Source organism: Schistocerca americana, chromosome 6 (genome assembly GCF_021461395.2).
Source record: "Schistocerca americana isolate TAMUIC-IGC-003095 chromosome 6, iqSchAmer2.1, whole genome shotgun sequence".
In the NCBI taxonomy this organism is placed as follows: Eukaryota; Metazoa; Arthropoda; class Insecta; order Orthoptera; family Acrididae; genus Schistocerca; species Schistocerca americana.
Genome location: NC_060124.1, coordinates 203,667,952 through 203,693,506, shown reverse-complemented (window position 1 = coordinate 203,693,506; position 25,555 = coordinate 203,667,952). Strand labels below are relative to the sequence as shown.

The 25,555-nt window shown below is 43.3% G+C and overlaps 1 protein-coding gene across 2 annotated transcripts in view; it reads right to left on the bottom strand.

The window, feature by feature from the left end:
- The window catches only part of LOC124619245 (ATPase family AAA domain-containing protein 2-like), a 236,223-nt gene that overhangs the window by 81,743 nt on the left and 128,925 nt on the right, over nucleotides 1-25,555 (bottom strand). For both annotated transcript variants that reach the window (XM_047145490.1, XM_047145491.1), the window contains 3 exons: nucleotides 15,360-15,495; nucleotides 15,029-15,185; nucleotides 11,006-11,191 (listed from right to left, as the gene is read on the bottom strand). In XM_047145490.1, coding sequence (XP_047001446.1) covers nucleotides 11,006-11,191; nucleotides 15,029-15,185; nucleotides 15,360-15,495 — 479 coding nt within the window. The remainder of the gene's footprint in view (nucleotides 1-11,005; nucleotides 11,192-15,028; nucleotides 15,186-15,359; nucleotides 15,496-25,555) is intronic.

The following is a 25,555-nucleotide window of genomic DNA, read 5'->3' as shown; positions in this document are numbered from 1 at the left end:
ATATTGAAGAGCAAGTTCCCATCTCCGGAGTTCGGATAGGTTGGTGTTGGTGGGAAGTATCCAGATAACCCGGACGGTGTAACACTGTGCCAAGATGTGCTGGCCGTGCACCAAGGCATGTTTAGCCACGGGGTGATCCTCATTACCAACAAACACTGTCTGCCTGTGTCAATTCATGCGAATGGACAGTTTGTTGCTGGTCATTCCCACATAGAATGCATCACAGTGTAGGCAGGTCAGTTGGTAAATCACGTGGGTGCTTTCACACGTCGCTCTGCCTTTGATTGTGTACACCTTCCGGGTTACAGGACTGGAGTAGGTGGTGGTGGGAGGGTGCATGGGACAGGTTTTACACCGGGGGCGGTTACAATGATGGGAGCCAGAGGGTAGGGAAGGTGGTTTGAGGATTTCATAGGTATGAACTAACAGGTTACGAAGAAACTGCCTGGAACAGTTCCGTCCTCCGTCGCAGCGGGACCCACCTCCTCGTCCTCAAAATCACCCTCTCCAATCCTTCCAGGAATTTCTGACTTCCAGCCTTGCATCTCAATCCTTCTTAAAAAACCTTAATCCTACTCCCAACATCACCACTGCTGAAGCCCAGGCTATCCGTGATCTGAAGGCTGACCGATCCATTGTCATTCTTCCGGCAGACAAGGGTTCCACGACCATGGTACTTGATCGTCGGGAGTATGTGGCTGAGGGACTGCGTCAGCTTTCAGACAACACCACATACAAAGTTTGCCAAGGTAACCCCATTCGCGATGTCCAGGCGGAGCTTCAAGGAATCCTCAGAACCTTAGGCCCCCTGCAAAACCTTTCACCTGACTCCATCAGCCTCCTGACCCCATCGACACCCTGCACCCCTACCTTCTACCTCCTTTCTAAAATCCACAAACCCAATCATCCTGGCCGTCCCATTGTGGCTGGTTACCAAGCCCCCACAGAATGTATCTCTGCCTACGTAGATCAACACCTTCAACCCATTATGTGCAGTCTCCCATCCTTCATCAAAGACACCAACCACTTTCTCGAACGCCTGGAATCCTTACCCAATCCGTTACCCCCAGAAACCATCCTTGTAACCATTGATGCCACTTCCTTATTCACAAATATTCTGCACGTCCAGGGCTCGCTGCGATCGAGCATTTCCTTTCACGACGATCACCTGCCACCCTACCTAAAACCTCTTTCCTCATCACCTTAGCCAGCTTCATCCTGACCCACAACTTCTTCACTTTTGAAGGCCAGACATACCAACAATTAAAGGGAACAGCCATGGGTACCAGGATGGCCCCCTCGTACGCCAACCTATTCATGGGTCACTTAGAGGAAGCCTTCTTGGTTACCCAGGCCTGCCAACCCAAAGTTTGGTACAGATTTATTGATGACATCTTCATGATCTTGACTCACAGTGAAGAACTCCAGAATTTCCTCTCCAACCTCATCTCCTTTGGTTCCATCAGATCCACCTGGTCCTACTCCAAATCCCATGCCACTTTCCTTGATGTTGACCTCCACCTGTCCAATGGCCAGCTTCACACTTCCGTCCACATCAAACCCACCAACAAGCAACAGTACCTCCATTATGACAGCTGCCACCCATTCCACATCAAACAGTCCCTTCCCTACAGCCTACGTCTTCGTGACAAATGAATCTGCACCAGTCCAGAATCCCTGAACCATTACACCAACAACCTGAAAACAGCTTTCGCATCCCGCAACTATCCTCCCGACCTGGTACAGAAGCAAATAACCAGAGCCACTTCCTCATCCCCTCAAACCCAGAATCCCCCACAGAAGAATCACAAAAGTGCCCCACTTGTGACAGGATACTTTCCGGGACTGGACCAGACTCTGAATGTGGCTCTCCAGCAGGGATACGACTTCCTCAAATCCTGCCCTGAAATGAGATCCATCCTTCATGAAATCCTCCCCACTCCACCAAGAGTGTCTTTCCGCCGTCCACCTAACCTTCGTAACCTGTTAGTTCATCCCTATGAAATCCCCAAACCACCTTCCCTACCCTCTGGCTCCTATCCTTGTAACCGCCCCCCGGTGTAAAACCTGTCCCATGCACCCTCCCACCACCACCTACTCCAGTCCTGTAACCCGGAAGGTGTACACAATCAAAGGCAGAGCCTCATGTGAAAGCACCCACGTGATTTACCAACTGACCTGCCTACACTGTGATGCATTCTATGTGGGAATGACCAGCAACAAACTGCCCATTCGCATGAATGGACACAGGCAGACAGTGTTTGTTGGTAATGAGGATCACCCTGTGGCTAAACATACCTTGGTGCACGGCCAGCACATCTTGGCACAGTGTTACACCGTCCGGGTTATCTGGATACTTCCCACCAACACCAACCTATCCGAACTCCGGAGATGGGAACTTGCTCTTCAATATATCCTCTCTTCCCGTTACCCACCAGGCCTCAATCTCCGCTAATTTTAAGTTGCCGCCACTCATACCTCACCTGTCATTCAACATCATCTTTGCCTCTGCACTTCCGCCTCGACCGACATCTCTGCCCAAACTCTTTGTCTTTAAATATGTCTGCTTGTGTCTGTATATGTGTGGATGGATATGTGTGTGTGTGCGCGAGTGTATACCTGTCCTTTTTTCCCCCTAAGGTAAGTCTTTCCGCTCCCGGGATTGGAATGACTCCTTACCCTCTCCCTTAAAACCCACTTCCTTTCGTCTTTCCCTCTTTCCTGATGAGGCAACAGTTTGTTGCGAAAGCTTGAATTTTGTGTGTATGTATGTGTGTCTATCGACCTGCCAGCGCTTTCGTATGGTAAGTCACATCATCTTTGTTTTTAAATATATTTTTCCCGCGTGGAATGTTTCCCTCATATATATATATATATATATATATATATATATATATATATATATATATATATATATATATATATAATAGAGAGAAACATTCCACGTAGGAAATATATATCTAAAAACAAAGATGATGTGACTTACCAAATGAAAGTGCTGGCAGGTCGACAGACACATAAACAAACACACAAAATTCAAGCTTTCGCAACAAACTGTTGCCTCATCAGGAAAGAGGGAAGGAGAGGGAAAGACGAAAGGAAGTGGGTTTTAAGGGAGAGGGTAAGGAGTCATTCCAATCCCGGGAGTGGAAAGACTTACCTTAGGGGGAAAAAAGGATGGGTATACACTCGGACACACACACATATACAGACACAAGCAGACATATTTAAAGACAAAGAGTTTTCAACTGTGTGTAATGTATTAAAAGGAGTGATTTTGTGGTGGCAGATTATGAAAATGAGGCTAACAATTGTCTGATGAAGAAATAATGACGTTAAAATCTGTGGGAAGCGGCTGAAAATTATCAGTGATGAGGGAAAAACGGAAATGGAAGTAAAGCGAAAGTTATTAGAAATAGCTGAAATGGTTGTTTAAAAGGTGAAAGGAACTGTTTGTGAACTAGAAACGGTGGATTTTATAGCAGCGGTAGTGTTGAAAGCAGCAAAAAGATTTTTTTGGTTATGGTTTGGAAGTGCGTTACGTATTATTGAGTATATATAGGCGGGATAAAATTGTATAGCAGATTACGGTAAAAAGGAGAAGGTGAATACAAAGTGAAACTACTGGCAAAAACACAAAGAGAAAATAAGACGACAGGAAAGATTTCGAAATGCAACAGTGACAATAACAAACGTAATTGTTGGGTTCAAATTAATGATATTAATATAATAGAGGGAAACATTCCAGGTGGGAAAAATTTATCAAAAAACAAAGATGATGTGACTTACCGAACGAAAGCGCTGGCAGGTTGAAAGATACACAAACAAACACAAACATACACACAAAATTCAAGCTTTCGCAACCAACGGTTGCTTCGTCAGGAAAGAGGGAAGGAGAGGGAAAGACGAAAGGATGTGGGTTTTAAGGGAGAGGGTAAGGAGTCATTCCAATTCCGGGAGCAGAAAGACTCACCTTAGTGGGAAAAGAGGACGGGTATACACTCGCACACACACATACATCTCCATCCGCACTTACACAGAAATGTCTGCTTGTGTCTGTGTAAGTGCGGATGGATACGTGTGTGTGTGTGCGCGCGCGAGTGTATACCTGTCCTTTCCCCCTAAGGTAAGTCTTTCCGCTCCCGGGATTGGAATGACTCCTTACCCTCTCCCTTAAAACCCACATCCTTTCGTCTTTCCCTCTCCTTCCCTCTTTCCTGATGAATCAACCATTGGTTGCGAAAGTTTGAATTTTGTGTGTGTGTTAGAGTGTCTATCAACCTGCCAGCGCTTTTGTTTGGTAAGTCTCATCATCTTTGTTTTTAGATATATTTTTCCCACGTGGAATGTTTCCCTCATTTATATATGACCTAGTAGATAGTGTCAGAAGTTCCATGCAGCTTTTCGCGGATGATGCTGTAGTATACAGAGAAGTTGCAGCATTAGAAAATTGTAGCGAAATGCAGGAAGATCTGCAGCGGATAGGCACTTGGTGCACGGAGTGCCAACTGACCCTTAACATAGACAAATGTAATGTATTGCGAATACAAAGAAAGAAGGATCTTTTATTGTATGATTATATGATAGCGGAACAAACACTGGTAGCAGTTACTTCTGTAAAATATCTGGGAGTGTGCGTGCGGAACGATTTGAAGTGGAATGATCATATAAAATTAATTGTTGGTAAGGCGGGTACCAGGTTGAGATTCATTGGGAGAGTCCTTAGATGATGTAGTCCATCAACAAAGGAGGTGGCTTACAAAACACTCGTTCGACCTATACTTGAGTATTGCTCATCAGTGTGGGATCCGTACCAGATCGGGTTGACGGAGGACATAGAGAAGATCCAAAGAAGAGCAGCACGTTTTGTCACAGGGTTATTTGGTAACCGTGATAGCGTTACGGAGATGTTTAGCAAACTCAAGTGGCAGACTCTGCAAGAGAGGTGCTCTGCATCGTGGTGTAGCTTGCTCGCCAGGTTTCGAGAGGGTGCGTTTCTGGGTGAGGTATCGAATATATTGCTTCCCCCTACTTATACCTCCCGAGGAGATCAAGAATGTAAAATCAGAGAGATTCGAGCGCGCACGGAGGCTTTCAGACAGTCGTTCTTCCCGCGAACCGTACGCGACTGGAACAGAAAAGGGAGGTAATGACAGTGGCACATAAAGTGCCCTCTGCCACACACCGTTGGGTGGCTTGTGGAGTATAAATGTAGATGTAGATGTAGGCATCTGCAGCTTCTTTCCCAGAGTTACCGACATGGCCAGGAACCCACAGAAAGGTAACCGGAGAACCGTCATCTGCCAGCTGCAGAAGAGAGCGTTGGATCCGGTGCACAGAAGGGTGAACCGGATACGGATCACTGAGGCTCTGGATGGCGCTCAGGGAATCAGAGCAGATGACATAAGCAGAATGTCGGTGGCGGTGCATGTAAAGAACATCCTGATAGAGGGCAAATAGTTCAGCTGTGAAGACCAAACAATGGCCATGGAGCCGGTACTTGAAACTGTGTGCCCCGACAATAAAAGAACACCCGACACCGTCATTAGTCTTAGAGCCATCTGTGTAAATGAAGATCGTATTAATGACCCTCGAACGGAGTTCGACAAACCGCGAGTGGTATACCGAAGCTGGGGTAACCTCCTTTGGGAGCGAGCTGAGGTCAAGGTGAACGCGAACCTGAGCATGGAGCCAAGGTGGCGTTTGGCTCTCGCCCACTCTAAAGGTTGCAGGGAGTGGAAAATCAAGTTGCTGAAGGAGGCAACGAAAGCAAACTCCAGGGGGTAGCAGGGCAGATACATACAACCCATGTTGACGGTCGAGAGAGTCGTCAAAAAAGGAACGCTAAGATGGGTGGTCGGACATTGATAATAGCCGACAGACATACTGACAAAGCAGTATATCGCGCCGGTAGGTTAGTGGCAATTCACTGGCTTCAGCATGAAGACTCTCGACGGGACTAGTATAGAACGCTCCAATCGCAAGACGCAACCCCCAATGATGTATAGAGTTGAGGCGGCGTAAGATGGACGGCCATGCAGAGGAGTATACAAAGCTCCCACAATCCAGCTTTGAGCGGACGATCGACCGATATAGGTGAAGTAGGACGGTTCGATCCACTCCCCACGCCACACCGCTGAGAACACGGAGGACATTTAGGGAACGGGTACAACGGGCAGCCAAATACAATGACACATGTGGAGACCAGCTAAGTTTCCTGTTAAATGTAAGACCTAAAAATTTTGTTGTCTCCATGAATGGGAGAGCAACGGGACCGAGATGTAAGGACGGTGGGAGAAACTCTTTGTAGTGCCAGAAGTTAATACAGACCGTCTTCTCGGCAGAAAAACAGAAGCCACTGGCGACACTCCAGGAGTAAAGACGGTCAAGACAACGCTGAAGACAGTGCTCCAGGAAACATGTACACTGTATAATTAATACAATTTGCCATTGTAGGGTGGCCCTTAAAGGTGCGTAAAGCACGTCGATGAGCACTAGCGTCTCTACATGCTGCGGTCCACCAGGAGACCGGTACGTGACGTGGAGAAGAAGTAGTATGAGGGATGGAATATTTAGCAGCAATGGGAATGACTTCCGTGAGGTGTGCGACCTGACTATCGCAGCTTGCAATGTTATGATCCTGAAATTTCGTCCTGGAAGAGAAGAGCCCCCAGTCTGCTTTGGAGATGTTCCAACTAGTTGAGCATGGAGATGGGGTATGATGCAGGCGACGGATAACACAAGGGAAGTGGTCACTCAAATACGTATCAGAAAGAGCGTACCACTCAAACCGACGTGCATTGGAGACCATAACCAGAATGGGGCTTGCCACTAACTTGACCACTTGGTGCCTGAAAATTCTGCACACAACAGCAATAAAATGTGAAAGCAGCTTCAATACTTAAGGCTGTCTTGGCTTCCTCTCAGCACATTATTTATCCCTCCTACCCCCTGGCCTACATATCTGCTAACCTCTAACTTTGGTAATTCCTCTTATTCTGCCCTCCACCTTTCCTCTCATCATTTTTCACCCTGCTCTCCTTTTCCATCTCTCATTAGTATAGACTCACAGGCTAACTAAATGTCACCAATTTTCATCCGCATGTCTCAGCCTTTGAGAGACACTCACTTCCCCATTTATTCCTGCTAAATTATTTCCTACCTCATCCTTGTTCTGTGCGTGTTTCCTCCTCTCCATCAACTCACTACATTCCCCTCCTCCTGCACATCACCAAACTGCCCTGGCAACAACCAAAAGCCATTGCTGTCATTGTTGCAGGAGTGAGGTTGTGGATACATATGAAGCTTGAGCACTGCAAGCTCCAAATCACATGAGGCTACACAATCTATAAGTGCACATGAGTGTTTCTCTTCTGCATGTGATAGAACCAATGGGTTAAATTCATTGACTGGACTCCTGCCTAAAGTAGGCTGAAGACTGCAGACTGGTTGGCCCAATTGTTTTATTCCAGTAGTCAGCCGGCCACAAATATTTGCTACAATATCTTAATTCTTCCCAACAAATTTTACTTCATCATTAATTGTAGATCTGAATGAAGAGTGTGTCAGTTGTGGATATTTTTATTGTTGTTCATCAAATTTTACTTTATCATTAATTGTAGATCTGAATGAAGAGTGTGTCTGTTGTGGATATTTTTATTGTTGTTCAAGTTTTATAATTCTGAAAAATCAAACAATTCAGTGCATATTTGTCTCGTAAAATTTTAGTACAGGCACTAAAACCCTTTTCGTCATGTGCCCAAGCAAACACATTACCATCATACACCACATGTGAGTGATTGCCTGAATTCAGTTTTGAACAACTGTTACTACATCAAGTACCTTTGTCACAAATCACACTATCCATGTTTCCTTCCGTAGCTTCCAACTATTTGATATATACATAACACTACAGGTGTAACATTATGAAAAAAAGAAGTTGCTACTCACCATATAGCGGAGATGCCGAGTCACAGATAGGCACAACAAAGAGACTGTCATAAATCGGACATTATCTTTCTGTTGTGCCTATCTGCGAGTCGGCATCTCCACTACAAAGTAAGTAGTAACATTCCTTTTTTCATAATACTGTTACATTCCATCCTGGATTTTCCAGTGTTTGATTTAAGATTATAAATTTTATTGATGCACATTTCACTCCACCTCCAAAATCATGACAGTCTTAAGAAACAGCCAGCTATATGTGACAATCAAGATTATAAATTTCATTGCTGCTCGTATATAGAAAAACACTGCTTCTTTCCTCATCTCTCACTGGTTTGTGAGGCTATCATCACAGATAATGACACCAGTGATGATGACAATGGCTGTTAAAAGTAGTGACACCAAAGACACCTGATTTTGGTAGTACACAAAAAAGGAAGATAAAAATTAATGTAAATGATTTCTTTTTGTTTACTTTATTACACCTTGTATTGTCAAATGGCGAAAATCAATAAATGACTTAAGATTACAGTAGGTATAATGTTAACTTTTTAAGGCAATTATAGTGGAATGTGATTAGTAAGTTCCTCATTATCACGTTTTCCCACACAGAATGTCCAATTTTGGAACTCCCAGTCCCAACTGCATATATTAAAAATGACTCATTTGTGTGTTCTCTCTACCTGCTTTAGCTCATTCAAATTTGGAGGTTTGATACTGTTTGGCCGCTGAGAGTTGTGAGAACGGTGGAAGTAGGACATTCACACGTATGTGAAAATATGTAGATAGACAGTGCAATTCAGTGCCAGCAACTCTGCAAGTCATACAGATCACTTACCATGTATAGATAAAAAAATCTACTCACGAAGCAGTAACAGGGGAACACACACACACACACACACACACACACACACACACACACACACACACAAAGGATTTAACTTTTATTAGCTTTAGGAGCCAGTGGCTGCGGAAGAGTCGAACGGCAAGGTAGAGGGGTGAAGGAAAAGGACTGGAGAGGTTTAGGGAAAGGGGTACAGTTTAGACAAGTCACCCAGAACCCTGGGTCAGGAGAGACTTACGAAATGAGGTGAGAAGAAAAGACTGATTGTTGGGGATTGCATCAGACAAGATTTGAAAAGCTGAGAGATTAAAGGTGGAAACAGGGTAATATGCAAGACAGACATTACTACTAAAACATTGTGCACAAGTTAAAAAGAGTGAAAAGCTAAGTGCGTTGTATGTAACAGAGGTGAGAGGGGGGACGGCGAAAAATAGACAAGTCAGAAAATTTATTCATTTCCGTGTCCAGTCAGCATTTCCAGACAATAGCAACTCCGACGGCCTCGTTGTTTCCCTCAATCAGGTCCTGTTTTGTGCAGAGTTGTTCATGTTGAGGACAAATTAGCAGGTGGGCCGGGTGTTGTGTTGTTCCACACTCACAGGACGTACCTCAATCAGCTGGAAGAATGCCCCATTTTCCCATGTTGGTCTGGCAAAGATAACACCCACCCTAAGACAATTGAGCGAACTCCAAATAGGATAGGGCAAGTAATTTCCTGGAGCTGTGAATAAACACTGAGACAGAAGGAATTAACGTAAATTAAGGCCAGGTGGGTGGTAAGAACCAAGGACATGTTGTAGTGCTAGTTCCCACCTGTGGAGTTCTGAGAAACTGGTGTCTGGGGGAAGAATCCAGATGGTGCTTGTAATGAAACAGGCACTGAGGTCATGACTGTAATGTTGTACAGCATGCTCTGCAACAGGATATCGTGTGTTGTCTGTATACGCCATCTGCCTATGCCCATTCATCCAGACTGATAACTGTGTGGTAGTCATGCCGATGTAAAAGGCTGAACAGTGTTTATTTACCAGCTGGTATATGACATGTTGTTTCACAGGTGGCCCTCCCTTTGACAGTTACAGGACTGGAATAGGAGGATGCATAGATCAAGCCTCGCAGCAGGGACGGTCACAGTGATAGGAACCAGGGTAGGGAGATGGGTGCAGAAGGCTACATGAACAATGTATATTGGTTAGAGAAGTGTAGAGAGTGCACTCTCATTTCGTGTGACCTTCCTGCATTCTGCATGGCAGAAGTGTACATCTTCAATATGTTAGATTTAGCCAATGTTGATGTGTTTAACACAGTTATGCTTCTTGTATATTACCACATTGATATTCTGAATCTGATCTCAAAGAAGTGCACCTTGAATTATATAATTTATTGCTATGGTGCGTCGTGAAGCATGGTGCTGTGAGAACCCATGTAACCCAAAGTATGGTACCTGTGATTCCACTTTTTCACCAACAAAAAAACCAAATCATTATCACATTGGGAATTTTTTTGGTAGTACATTTTCCCACTTATTACATTCAAAATCTGTGATCCTTTCAAAAACATGTGAATGAGCTTCTATTGTACTTTTACATCAATTAAAGTTTGTTTTTATTAGTCAAAATACATTAAAAATAAAATTTTCTTAAGGCACCCCCCCCCCCTCCCCGTTTCTAGGTGGGGTGTGTGTGATGTGGAGATTTGTTAAGGGTCATCCAATACTTGGGTTAATACTGTAACACGACAAGTAATACTGGCTTATTAGCTGTATTAGTAAAGTGCAAAGTTTGAATCGCACACATGGTTGGCATGGGATGGCTTCGCACCTATCGTCTGATGGAGGTAGCGCTGGGGTTGCATTTCTCACCACTCAATGCATCGCTTCCGCTGAGCAAAGTGCGGACCATGTCACTGATCTGTCAACAAGAGGTAATTAGCAATTGAGAAGCAGCTCAAATTGTTTAGCGATGCAGAGGGAATATGAAAGAAACCATTCTGTCACGTTTAAAGTGATGTAGCAAAACCACAGAAAACATAATGCTTAATTATAAGATGTGGAAGTGAAGAACCCAGCCCCTCATGAATGGGAATACAGTACCTCAACCACAGACACCTTACTCAGTGCCTGAAATCAAAATCCAGGCCCTTAACCACTACCACTTACTACAGTTGCATGAAACTTCATCAAAAATAATTATCTTGTGCTTAGTCTAAATGCCTTACCTGTCAGGGTTGTATTCCAAAGCATTCCTGCAAAGAAGATCAATGTCATCTAGAAAATCTTGAGCACAGGAGTAACGATGTAGGTCTATTTTTGTCATCATTGTCTCCAAGTCCATAGGTTGCTTGATGATAGCAAGGTAGTCAGGAACTTCTTCTATGTCTACTGGTTTTGTAAACATGTAGAACCTGTTAAATAATAATAATAATAATAATAACAACAACAACAATAAACTGACATGGAATACAAAGAACAAACAAATAACATAAAAATAACAGTTGATCTAGACCTCAACTGAAACAAACACCAGAACACATAGCCCCAAGGAAAAAAATACCAATGGTGGAACAATGAATGTGATAAAACAGTGGTATACTGACACCAAGCATGGTGAAGGTACCAGACACGTGATACGGAAGAATCACACTTTGGACTTTGAGAACAAAGAAAGATAATCCAAAAAATAATAAGAAGGGTTAAACACCAATATAAAAAAAAAGATATACTACTAATGATAGAAACAAATGGCAATAAAACAAACTCAAGGGGTTACTACAAAATATTTAGCACATGATAAAGATATGATACACCATCATTAATGTTAAAGGATAAAAAAAAAAAATAATACGATGGCACATGTTGTTGTTGTAGTTGTTGTTGTGGTGGTGGTGGTCTTCAGTCCTGAGACTGGTTTGATGCAGGTCTCCATGCTACTCTATCCTGTGCAAGCTTCTTCATCTCCCAGTAACTACTGCAATCTACATCCTTCTGAATCTGCTTAGTGTATTTATCTCTTTGTCTCCCTCTACAATTGTTACCCTCCACGCTGCCCTCCAATGCTAAATTGGTGATCCCTTGATGCCTCAGAACATGTCCTACCAACCAATCCCTTCTTCTAGTCAAGTTGTGCCACAAATTTCTCTTCTCCCTAATCCTATTCAATACCTCCTCATTAGTTATGTGATCTACCCATCTAATCTTCAGCATTCTTCTGTAGCACCACATTTCAAAAGCTTCTATTCTCTTCTTGTCCAAACTATTTATCGTCCATGTTTCACTTCCATACATGGCTACACTCAATACAAATACTTTCAGAAACGACTTCCTGACAATTAAATCTATACTTGGTGTTAACAAATTTCTCTTCTTCAGAAACACTTTCCTTGCCATTGCCAGTCTACATTTTATATCCTCTCTACTTCGATCATCATCAGTTACGATGGCCCATAGCAGTAGACAAATACAGAAGTTCTAGTAGAAACAATAAACAAATTACTAAACTGCAAAGAGCCTGCAGAACTATTTCAAATAAATTCAGATATCCCTATAACACTGTGCCGTCCGGCAACCCCACACCGGTGTCATGTGCATAGCATCGTTTAGTGGCTGGCGACGCCACGGTGGTGTCGTGAACATAGTATCGCACAGTGGCCGGTGACAGCACTATTATTTTTTGCCTTCTGTTGGTGTTTTGTTCATGTAACAATAAGTTACACACGTCAACCAGTTTTTTTGTTTTTATAAATACTTGTGCCCTTTCATCATGGCAGACGAAAGAGACGATATGATGAATGCGCGGACGTCTTGTCTGACATTCCGGATGACTTGGCCAATTGGGAAGAAGCCAATGGATATATATATATATATATATATATATATATATATATATATATATATATATATATACACAAAGAAGACAGTGCACAGTGGTCAGACTGATTTATCGAGGACCAACAACAAATTTGAAGGTGTCCAGGTACAAACATATTTCCCAAAGATACACAGAGCATCGAGGATAATGTAGAATTATATATTGGAAATGATCTATTTGAATATATTAGCAATGAAACCAACAAGTACTTCAGTCAAAATTGCAATAGAAGGAAACTGGATTTAAAAAATGCCAAATTTGTAGACTTTATGGGACCCAAACTTAGCAAATGGTCTGGGCTTGCTATCCTTATGGGAATTGTAAAAAAAAAGCAAGGATCAATGATTATTGGTCAACGAATCCATTGATAAGACACTCGAATATTTCACAAAATGATATCCCACAACCGATTCAGACAAATATCATTTTTACATTTTTCCGACAATAACAATAAACCAGATAATGCACACCAGCTTTACATAGTGCAATTCGTAATTCATTATTTTTCCAGAAAGTTTAAAGAAACATTTAATCTAAGTCAAAGCATCTCAATTGATGAAGGAATGACACCGTGACAGGGACGGTTAAATTTCAAAGTTTACAAATTGTCGAAAATTATGAAATATGCATACTCATTTGGATGTTGTGTAATCCGAATACGGGATACATTTCCTCATTCAAGATATATTCTGGTGCTGGACAGCCTTTAGCAAAAACAGTGATGGAACTATTGACATCTTCTGATGGAAAGTGGCATCATCTCTACAAGGATAATTATTATAACAGAGTAGAACTTGCAGAGAGTTACTTGAAAAAAAAAAAAATCCAAGTTTGTGGAACAATACGGCAAAACAGAGGATTTTTGAAAATATTAAAGTCGGCAAAAGTAAATGTGTGTGAATCCTGTCATCAACAGAAAGGTGACAAGCGGCTGGAGACAAGCCAAGTAATCCGAATTAGCGCTGCCGGTACCAAGCGAATAAATTTGTACGAGATGTACGGAAGGCAAAGTGTTAAAACACCAGCAGAAAATATATAAACCCATCTGCAATCGACGATGACTACAAAGATTTGAAAGGGCTCAAAAACTAAAAAGCAAGTGGAAAGATCCAACATTTGTGAAACAAATTAAATCCCGTCAATAAAAGAGGAGTTTTCAATATCGCATATAAAGCAATGTCAAGAATTCTATACAAGAGTTATAAAGTTCAACTTGAACTGGAACTAAGAGAATACCATGGAGGATTCAGACCCTAGAGAAGTTGCCTAGAACACATTATCACTTCGAAACTGGTAATGGATTATTACAAAAGAAGACAAAAACAAGAAGACTTCAAAAATGCTTACAACTGTATCCACAAGATCTTCAGTGATGAAGACACTCACTCAGGAATTTCGGTCTCCATTCCAAATTAATAAAAATGATTAACTCTAAAAAAAATCAAATCTAAAGTCACGTTTGTAGGACAAATATCTGAGCCATTTACAAAAAAAAAAAAGGGGGGGGGGTTAAGACAGTAAGATAGTTTATCACCATTACTTTTTTAAGTGTGCTCTGGACTATGTGATGAGGGAGTAATACAAGGAAGATTTAAGAACATAAGAATAGCAACCATGAAAGATCAAATGAACATAAATTACTTGAGATTTGCAAACAACTGAGCATTACTAGCTAATAACACGTCGAGGCGAAATTACAGAGGCATTTTCTTCGTCAGACAATTGTTAGCCTCATTTTCACAATCTGCCACCACAAAACCACTCCTTTTAATACATTTGACATCTTTACCCAAACTCTTTGCCTTTACAAATGTCTGCTTGTGTCTGTGTATGTGCAGATGGATATGCGTGTGTGTGCGGGCGAGTGTATACCTTGTCCTTTTTTCCCCCTAAGGTAAGTCTTTCCGCTCCCGGGATTAGAATGACTCCTTACCCTCTCCCTTAAAACCCACATCCTTTCGTCTTTCCCTCTCCTTCCCTCTTTCCTGATGAGGCAACAGTTTGTTGCGAAAGCTTGAATTTTGAGTGTATGTTTGTGTGTCTATCGACCTGCCAGCACTTTCGTTCGGTAAGTCACATCATCTGTGTTTTTAGATATATTTTTCCCATGTGGAATGTTTCCCTCTATTATATAGATTTAATTTAAAAATAGACAAATGACAAAAAATGTCAGAACGAATGGGAAGATACTGGGAAATTCAGAAATAAACCTATTGAAGATGATGATTAGAAAATTATTGACCGAAGTGATACAATGAGGCCATAAAAGAAGAAAAACAAGAAGAACAAATAATAAGTATTGTACAATTATATAAGTGAAGACAATGGACCACAATTTCAGAAGTTCACGTAGGATCAGGAATGAAAAACTCACTGGCGGTTACGAGCAAGTTTGGCACATATCTCTCTCAGAAATATGCGCAATTCCCTTAATGTGCCTTCCTCCTTCTCATATAGCACTTTCTGTTCTTCTTCTGAAAGTTTACGTGGTTCAGGTGGCGGTGCTACTGGCAGTTCAGGAAGTGGGGCAGCTGCAAGAGAAATTTTTCAGGTAATATGTGCAAGCAGAAGAGGACTGTAAATTATTTATCTTTAATGTGAAATGGTAAAGGTCCTGAAATCTGTAGAAACCAGAGAAAAATAACACTGATTTATTTGTGTACATGGCAGGAAAAAACATGTACTGTGTTTTTAAATTTTCTAACCTGCTTTTCTCCTAGGCTTTGGGTGCCTTAATGGAACAACAGTAAAAATGGGTGCAAAGAACGCTCTCCGTTTGGCAGCGTTTGGTTTACCAACTTTAATTACTTCTCCACGATAGTCACTGAATAACTCCTTCACCTAAAAGGAACAAAGAAACAGACTATACAATGATAATGTCCATTTCCAATGCTATGATGATAATTAGCTAATAATTTTTTGTGTCATTAATTTATATTATATTTTTGATATAACAGGTTTTTGAGTGACATTACATACAGTACGCGAATAATTATTGGGCAAAAGTATACAAACACAGGGCAAGAAAAATTACAATCCATTCTTATTAAATTTAATATTCACTGAAATTTCTACAGGCTACTGTTACTACATATATAGCACAGAATCAAAGAGGAAGATGTGCATATCAGAACTGCTTCTTTTCATGAATACCATGAAAGTCTTCTGAGACCTAAATATTCTCCTCATATTGCTCATACCACATAAGAAATAGGCGAGGGAGGGAAAAGGGTTTGATTAGTCATATCTGGAAATAAAAATAAAATAGAAGATGAATAACCCCCCCTTTTCCCAGAATCAACTTTTCCTACAGTTTAAGACATTTTATCACTCCCATCAAATTTCTTATGTTCACCTTGTTAACTCGCACCCAATTTGCATTAACATATTCATAGTTTTCCCATGACTTATGCTTAATGAAATAATGTTCATTGGAGGGGGGGGGATGTCTTATATAACCAACAGAAAATGACACTGGCATGGCGTAGGCCTTCACAAAGTGTTTGCAAATGTTGTGCAGTTAAGTTGCTTGACATCAAGGCGCTCTACTCAGCAGATCTGAATCAGTAAACGTCTGAACAATTCATGCTTTATCGCCTGCTGCTGCCAAGCTTTACATGGTGTGGTAGTTGAAGGTTTCTTTCGAAAAAAATTATAATGACCGATCACAACTGTTTTCAAACTGCAAACTGTCTCTATAGCATACACACAGTTTCGTAAGCATTGTGATCATCATGACAACTTTCAGTTACTCGAATACATATTTCACATGTTTCCTTGTTTGGCTACATGTAGCATAGTTGCCGCCTCTGCTCTCTTGTGTTGCTCAGATGTTCTGGTTTAAATAATGAAATACAGCATCAGTTAGATTCTTTTTTTTTTTTCTTCATGCTTAGTATGACGTGTTTGGAGAATTTATTCTCCATATCAAGTGCAAATATTTATGTAGGTACTTTTTGTAATGTTTCACAAACAAATAATGTGAGTGATGGTTTGTGAAAGTATGGTTTTTTGCATAATGGGCAAGGCACAGTACCTTATAATTCAAAAAGAGAACCAGATGGCTAGAGACGCAGAACACACATGAAAACATCGCGCAAAATACAGGGTGTATCACAAAGAATCATGCGATTTGGCAAGCCAATATTTCTGAAACTAATAAACACATACAATGAATTCTGTTTTTTGATGAATGGGAAACTCAAAAGGGTTTTGTCTCTCTCTTTTTTTTTTTCATAGGTGTTCAATATGCCCGCCTTGAGATGCACAACATATGTCAATGCAGTATTCAAATTGCTCCCACACTGCAGCGAGCATGTCTTGAGTTACAGCTTCCACAGTTGCTATTCTGCGATGTCTAAATTCATTCATTGTTGTTGGTAATGGAGGCACATAAACAGTCTTTTATAAAGCTCTATGAGAAATACTTACTTACAAAACAACTTAGTAGCTGGGCACAGAGTAATCAGCTTGTAATAAACAGTAAGAAAACTGTTGCTCTAAAATTCCACAGTGTTCCTAACAAGGACATGTTTATCCCATCAGTCTCTATCAATGACGAACCAGTTGGTAACAGTACTGAAACCAAATTCTTAGGACTTTGGCTGCAGAGTAACATCAGATGGAATAAGCATATTGAATATCTCAATGCAGAACTGAGCAAAACATGTTATCTTCTTTGTTCATTAAAATCATGCTGTAGTGAGAAAACAGTATTGAATGCATATCATGCGTACTTTCATTCTCGTCTTAGATATGGGGTCACCTTCTGGGGAAACTCTAAAATAGCTAATAGCACTTTTAAACTACAAAAAAGGGCCATTAGAATCTTGTTTGGGTGCAAGCCTAGAGACTCTTGTAAACCCCTGTTTAAGAAATCTGGTATTCCCCCATTACCGTGTGTATACATTATGGAAACCCTTTTGTTCTTTAAATTAAATGTAATAGGCAAGGACCAGAGACTACAAAAAACTGTGATATACATGAGCACTTTACCAGACAAAACAGAAACTTACATATGACTCAAATCAGCACAGCACTGTGCCAAAAAGGTACTTTTCACATGGGAGTTAAGCTTTATAACAAACTTCCTGAAAACATAAAAGCTATCAATGAAGTCAATACATTTGGAAAATCTCTAAAGTCATATTTACAGCATCACTGCTTTTACTCCATTGAAGAATATTTAAATTTATGAAATGTGTTATATAAATACTTACGTGTAAAGTGTATTATTGTAAGCTTAAATATGTATGCCTTGAAATTACTTTCAGCCTGTATATTTATAACTTGACTTGTCCAATGTCTTATGCATAAGCTGCTATGTAGACAACAGGACCAATAAAATACAATCTACAGTCAGTTCCAGTAACCTTGGAGGCCAGTAATGTAAGGCTGAATCATTTGGTCCAGTGCAATCAATTTGTAGCGACACTGCCGCGCGCTAGTTCAAGCTCGCCGGTGTGTGTGTGTGCTGTGCACGTGTGTCAGTGCAGTGTGGTGCAGTCGTAATTACTTTACGCGATGTTTGTGTAGTTCCGCGCCCAGCCTCTAGAGGCGCTGTGTTTTCTAGCTTTTATATACGTTCTGTTTATTATTATTATTATTCCTTGTTTTTTGAGTTAGTGAGTAGTTCCGTGCCTCCTGACTTGTGTGGACGAGTACTGTTTTCTCTCCTAACTACGGAAGTTTCCGAGGATTAAGGATCCTCTGTATAGGCCGGAAGCAAATTTTATAGCTCCGATCTGTCCATGCATGCCGGGCGTCATCAGATATGCGCTCGCAATAAAGTTATTGTTGCTCAACTGAAGGTCTTCATTCTTCTGAATCACGTTAAGCAAGGGTCGGACAGCCACCAGTTTAGCTGAAGCCGACAAGTGGTGACCCCGACGTGATTCAAGCAGAGACCGACGTGATTAAGAAGAAGCAGCCGTGAGCTACGCAAGTAACGAGCACATAATGACCGAACAGCAGGCCGTCTCCAGGATTGCAGTCCGTTTGCCGCCGTTCTGGTCCGACAACCCGGTACTCTGGTTCGCGCAGGCAGAGGCAAGTTTTAGCTGCGCTGGAATAACGGTCGAAGCAACTAAATTTGCGCTGATTGTGAGCCAACTCGACCAACATTATGCAGCCGAGGTGCAGGACATAATCACAGCACCGCCCGAGGCCGGATCTTATGCCAGGCTAAAATCAGAGTTGATTCGACGGGTGGCCGCGTCACAAGAGGACCGGATACGTCAGGTTCTGGCACAGGAAGAAATTGGCGACAGGAAGCCTTCTCAATACCTACGACATCTACGCAGCAAAGTTGACACCGTTACTGTGCCATACAGTCTGCTCAGAACGCAGTGCAGCAGTAGGTTGCCGCTGCAAATAAAAGCCATAATCGCCTCACAAACGGACATGCCGCTGGATGACGTGGCGCAGCTAGCAGACCGGATTCAGGACGCGATCACACCGGCTCCGGTCAGCGCAGTCGCGGCGTTGGACAACAGTGCAAACAGTACCGCGTCTGTAGCACGAGCCGACCATGATTCTCTCGCTGCCAAGGTTGAGCTTTTGTGCGCCCAGGTCAGTGCGCTGCTGGCACGTGACGACGACAATAATAGAAGAAGCCGATACAGACGGCGGCGTTCGAGAAGCAGATCTTCCGGCTGTACTACCACTCCACAAGGTGAGGTACCGTTGTGCTGGTACCACCTACGATTCGGCGATCAGGTAAGGAAGTGCACATCGCCATGCTCGCACCCAAACGCCACCGGCGGTCGACAATGGACGCAACCGACTGCCAGTTATCCTCCAAGCGCCTGTTCGTTACCGATAGGAGTTCCGGCGTTAAGTTTTTAATTGACACTGGGTCGGACCTGAGTATCATACCACGAACAGCCATACATCGTTGCCGGCCGCCAACTGCCTTCTGTCTGACAGCTCCCAACAATTCTTCCATCGCAACATGTGGCACACAGAGGATGGAGCTTAATCTCGGCCTACGACGCGCGTACGAGTGGAATTTTACAGTGGCCGACGTCACGGAGGCGATCGTCGGGGCTGATCTCCTCGCGCACTACCACCTGCTGCCGGACGTCGCGAACGCACGCTTGGTAGACAGCGTCACTGGCTTAGCAGTCACGGGTTTCCGTCGCAACACCGCAACGCACAGTGCCAAGTTGGTCCATGCTATGGAGGGTGAGTACACTGAATTACTGCTTAACTATCCGAACTTGACCAGGCCGCCCGGCGCTCCCAGGTTCATACCACATGACACGGTGCATCACATTCAAACGACTGATGGTCCCCCAGTAGCATGCCGACCTAGGTGTCTCGCTCCGGATCGATTGAAGATAGCAAAGGCAGAACTTGACGCCATGATTCGCGAGGGCATAATGCGGCCATCTAAGAGCCCATGGTCCTCTGCATTACATCTTGTTCCGAAGAAGGGTGGAGCTTGGCGCCCATGCGGTGACTACCGTGCGCTTAACGCGCGAACCGTGCCGGACAGATATCCCTTTCCGTTACTGAGGGATTATAATCACGCTTTACATGGTGCCACGGTGTTCACAGTTCTGGACTGTGCTAAAGCATATACACAGATTCCGGCGGCCAATGACGACATTCCAAAGACTGCAATAATAACGCCTTTCGGTTTATTGGAAAGCAAATTTATGACTTTCGGTTTACGCAATGCCGCTCAGACCTGGCAAAGGTTTATAGACTCGGTTCTCCAGGGGCTGCCGTTCTGTTTCGCCTACCTGGACGATGTGTTAGTGTTCTCTGCTGACCACGATCAACACCGACAACATCTGCGAGAGATTTTTGAGCGATTGGAGCGTTACGGTGTCGTCTTGAACGTGGACAAGTGTGTTTTTGGGCAGTCAGAGGTGACATTTCTTAGCCATAAGATTTCTGCTGAAGGCTCTCTTCCCCTGTCCAAGAAGGTGGACGCTATCTTGCAGCTACCCCGACCAACTACGATCAAAGAATTAGGTCGTTTTTTGGGGATGCTCAATTTTTATCGACGACACCTTCCTCACGCTGCGGACCTGCAGGAACCTTTGACGGCGGCATTATCAGGCCCTAAAGTAAATAGCAAGTCTCTGATACAGTGGACATGTGTTCTGCGTTTGAGGCAACAAAGAGGAGCAAGGCCGACGCGGCGCTTCTCGCACACCCATGGCTCAACGCGCCATTAGCAATTGTCGTAGATGCGAGCCAGACGGCAATCGGTGCCGCGTTACAACAATGGTCCGACAATGCATGGCAGCCACTGGCGTATTATTCCCACAAGCTTTCGCCTGCACAGAGAAAATGGAGCACATATGACCGTGAGCTCCTGGCAGTATACCAGGCAGTGAAATATTTTTGCCCCCAAATGGAAGCGCGAACTTTCACGATATATACAGACCACAAGCCACTCACGTTCGCCTTCCGTCGGAATAGTGTCAACTGTTCTCCCCGTCAACTTCATCACCTTGAGTTCGTGGCCCAGTTTACTACCGACATTAGACATATTTCTGGGATCGACAACATTGTTGCGGATTGCCTTTCACGGATCAGCAGTGTTTCCAGTACCATAGACTTTCCTGCACTGGCACAGGCACAGAGAGACGACAAAGAACTCCTTGCCTATGTTAAAGACACGGCTTCCGCATTGCAACTGAAACTCGTTGATGTTCCGGGGGAAGATACACAGCTATACTGCGACGTTTCTCGCTGCCGACCTCGTCCCTTTCTGACGCCGGCTTTTAGAAGACAAGCCTTTGATATAGTACATGGATTGTGCCATCCCGGGGTACGCCCGACATTCTGCCTAGTATCGCAACGTTTCGTGTGGCCAGGCATGCAAAAAGACTGGCGCGAGTGGGTCCAATCTTGTCTTCAGAGCCAACGCTGCAATATTAACCGCCATGTACACGCACCGATCGGCGGATACCACCGCCCGCTTTGCCCACGTTCATTTAGATGTAGTCGGACCACTTCCAGCTTCGAACGGGCAAAGATATCTGTTTACAATGATCGACCGTTTTACGTGTTGGCCGGAGGCAGTGCCGGTGGATAATATCACAGCAGACACATTAGCTTCCGCTTTTCCAATGACTTGGTTGGCAAGATTTGGATGCCCACTACATATTACCACTGACTGCGGACGGCAATTTGAATCAGACCTGTTCTCACAGCTGGCCAAGTTTTGTGGTTACACCCACCATAAGACCACAAGTTATCACCCAGCAAGAAACGGAATGATCGAACGCTGGCACCGTTGTTTGAAGGCCGAGCTGATGTGCCACAAGAAACCTGGACAACCGCACTACCAGTGGTCTTGTTAGGCTTACGGACGACTTTCAAACCAGACCTGGGGTCGTCAGCGGAAGAACTGGTTTATGGAGAAACACTGCGCCTTCCTGGTGACTTTGTAGATGCTGATGCCACAGAGACAGTTGCTACTGGCCAGCCAGATTTCTTGCGACGATTGAGGGACCATGTATCAAAGATTCGCCCTCCGAAAGCCACACGTCATGGCAAGCCGCCCACTTTCGTGCACCAGAACCTGGAACAATGTCGTCACGTCATGCTCCGCACTGAGGGCGTTAAACCGCCTCTACAAGCTCCTTATTCTGGTCCATATAAAGTGCTACGGCGCAGTGCCCACACCATGGATATCCTAGTGAACGGCAAAACCACGACTGTTGCGTTGAATCGGGTTAAACCTGCATATGTTTTTCCTGACACCCCACTAGCGGCACCTCGTCGTAGGCGTCCACCTACTGCTGTTCCAGACACTGACGCCACATCTCCGGCGCCGGCTCTTCAACATCCGCCGCCCAACGCAGCACAACATCCGCCTCCTGACATTGTTCCTCCTCCTCCGAGGACGACCCGTTCTGGACGTCGGGTGCACTTTCCGGCGCGGTATCTCGACGCCGACGCTCCGCTTCCCCCCGGGGGGCTGATGTAGCGACGCTGCCGCGCGCTAATTCAAGCTCGCCGGTGTGTGTGTGTGTGTGCTGTGCACGTGTGTCAGTGCAGTGTGGTGCGGTCGTAATTACTTTACACGACGTTTATGTAGTTCCGCCCCCAGCCTCTAGAGGCGCTGTGTTTTCTAGCTTTTATATACGTTCTGTTTATTATTATTATTCCTTGTTTTTTGAGTTAGTGAGTAGTTCCGTGCCTCCTGACTTGTGTGGACGAGTACTGTTTTCTCTCCTAACTACGGAAGTTTCCGAGGATTAAGGATCCTCTGTATAGGCCGGAAGCAAATTTTATAGCTCCGATCTGTCCACACATGCCGGGCAGTGTCAGATACGCGCTCGCAATAAAGTTATTGTTGCTCAACTGAAAGTATTCATTCTTCTGAATCACGTTAAGCAAGGGTCGGACAGCCACCAGTTTAGCTGAAGCCGACAAATTCATTGTTCAGTAATCCTTGATTTAAAAATTCCCGCACTTCCACATGCCAGTGTGGGATTCCCCATCCTGTTGGTAAATGAAGTCTTTCGAGTCGGTCTCCAACAGTGGGGAAAGTAGTTCTCAAGCATATCAAGATATGTGCTTCCTGTAACAGTATTCTCGGCACAGAAAAATGGACCCTACACCTTTTTCTGTGAAACTGCATAAAACACATTAAATTTTCCAGAGTCTCTACATGTGGTTGTTCCGTACTCCATATTCTTACATTATTACGGTTCACCATTCCATTTAAATGGAATGTTGCTTTGTCACTAAACAATATGTGTGGAAGAAAACTGTCATCCTTTATCTTCCCAAGAACGAAATTACAGAACTCCACATGATGTCGTTCGTCACTCTTACGAAGAGCTTGCAGTAGCTGAATTTTGTTTGGTTCCACGTGTACGACGCAACACACACCAGACAGACATCAGGGGTATGTTGAGCTCTTGAGCTGCACGGCGAACGGATTTCTGAGGACTCCTTTTGAAACTATGGCGGATGCATTCAACATCTATGTCAGACACTCGGGGATGACACAGCGATTTATCTTTACACAAACAACACGTTTCTCGGAATTGTTTATGTCACTGTCTAATGCTCTGTGCTGTAGGAGGATCCACACCATACCTAGTACAAAAATCACGCTGAACAGTTATTACTTACCCACACTGCGCAGAACGTAGAACACAAAATGCTTTCTATTGTCCCGACAGCATTTTTACTAAAACTGAAGTGGGCGTACACTGCTGCTACCTAGCAGGAACCATGTAAAATTCGAGGGTTTGGTCTTTCCAACACTACATTGTTCACGTACATATCCCAAACAACATAATAGTATGATTTTTTTAAAATTGCATAATTATTTTTGATACACCCTGTACTTAGTATTTGCACTTGACAAGATGAAAGTCTCAAAGTGCATCATGCTAAGCATGAAAAATACACAACTGGTGCACGGTTTCATTATTTAAGTAATGAACAATGCATCTGTGAGCTTTCCAGAAATATTTCACTTCTGTATTACTCGATGACTTTCCGTCAATTACTACAAACTGTGACCTCTCTGACAGGAAATCACAAATCCAGTCACATAACTGAGATGATGTTCCATAAGTATGCAATTTCACTACAAGCCTCTCTTGTGGTACAGTGTCAAAAGCCTTCTGGAAATCTAGAAATATGGAATCAATTTGAAATCTCGAGTCAATAGCACTGAACACTTTGAGCAAGTAAAGAGCTAGTTTCGTTTCACAAGAGCGATGTTTTCTAAATCTGTGTTGGCTCTGTGTTAATAGACCGTTTTCTTCAATGTAATTCATAACGTTCGAACACTACATATGTTCCAAAATTCTGCTGCATCGTGACGTTAATGATATGGGCCTGTAATTTAGTGGATTACTCCTACTACCTTTATTGAATACTGATGTGCCCTTTCATCGAGTGAATGGTTATATAAGACTGATAAGTATGGAACTGTTGTATCAGCATACTTTTGAAAGGAACCTGGCTAGTATACAATTTGGACCAGAATACTTCTTTTTGTTAAGTGACATAAGTTGTTCTACTGCTCTGAGGATATCTACTTCTACGTTACTCCTGTCGGGAGTTGTTTGTGACTCAAATTCTAGAATATTTACTTCATCTTCTTTGGTGAAGGAATTTCGGAATGCTGAGGTTAATGATGCAGCTTTGGCAGCACTGTCTTCGATAGCACCTCCATTGCTATTGTGCAGAGAAGGCACCGATTGTGTCTCGCTGCCGGCATACTTCACATACGACCAGAATCGCTTTGGATTTTCTGCCAGATTTCGAGACAAAGTGTTGTTGTGGAAACTATTATAAGCATCTCGCATTGAAGTCTGCACTAAATTTTGAGCTTCTGTAAAAGATCGCCAATCTTGGAGATTTTGCGTCCTTTCGTTGGTTCTGCAACAGTGTTCTGACCCGTTTCGTGTACCAAGAAGGATCAGCTCCGTCGTTTGTAAATTTATTTGGTAGAAATCTCCAAATTGCTTCCGACATTATTTCTTTGAATTCAAGCCACATCTGGTCTACAATTACATTGTTGATTTGGAAGGAGTGAAGACTGTCTCTCAGGAAGGCTCAAGTGAATTTTTATCTGCTTTTTTGAATAAGTATATTTTTCGTTTATTTTTGGAGGATTTAGGGGTTACAATATTCAATTTCGCTACAACAATCCTCAGTTCACTAATCCCTGTATCCATTTTGATGCTGATTATTAGCTCAGGATTATTTGTTGCTAAGAGGTCAAGACTGGTGTAAAAATTTGGGTCAGGGTGTGTGGGATGACCACAAGAGTGCTCCTGCTATCATATGAAATTGCACGAGGTGTAGGTCCAGTATGCCCAGCACACAGGCAGGTCGATTGCAGCCCTCAACTGGCCGCCTCCTAATCCACACACAGCTATCACTGGCACCAAGGCAGAACTAGCTT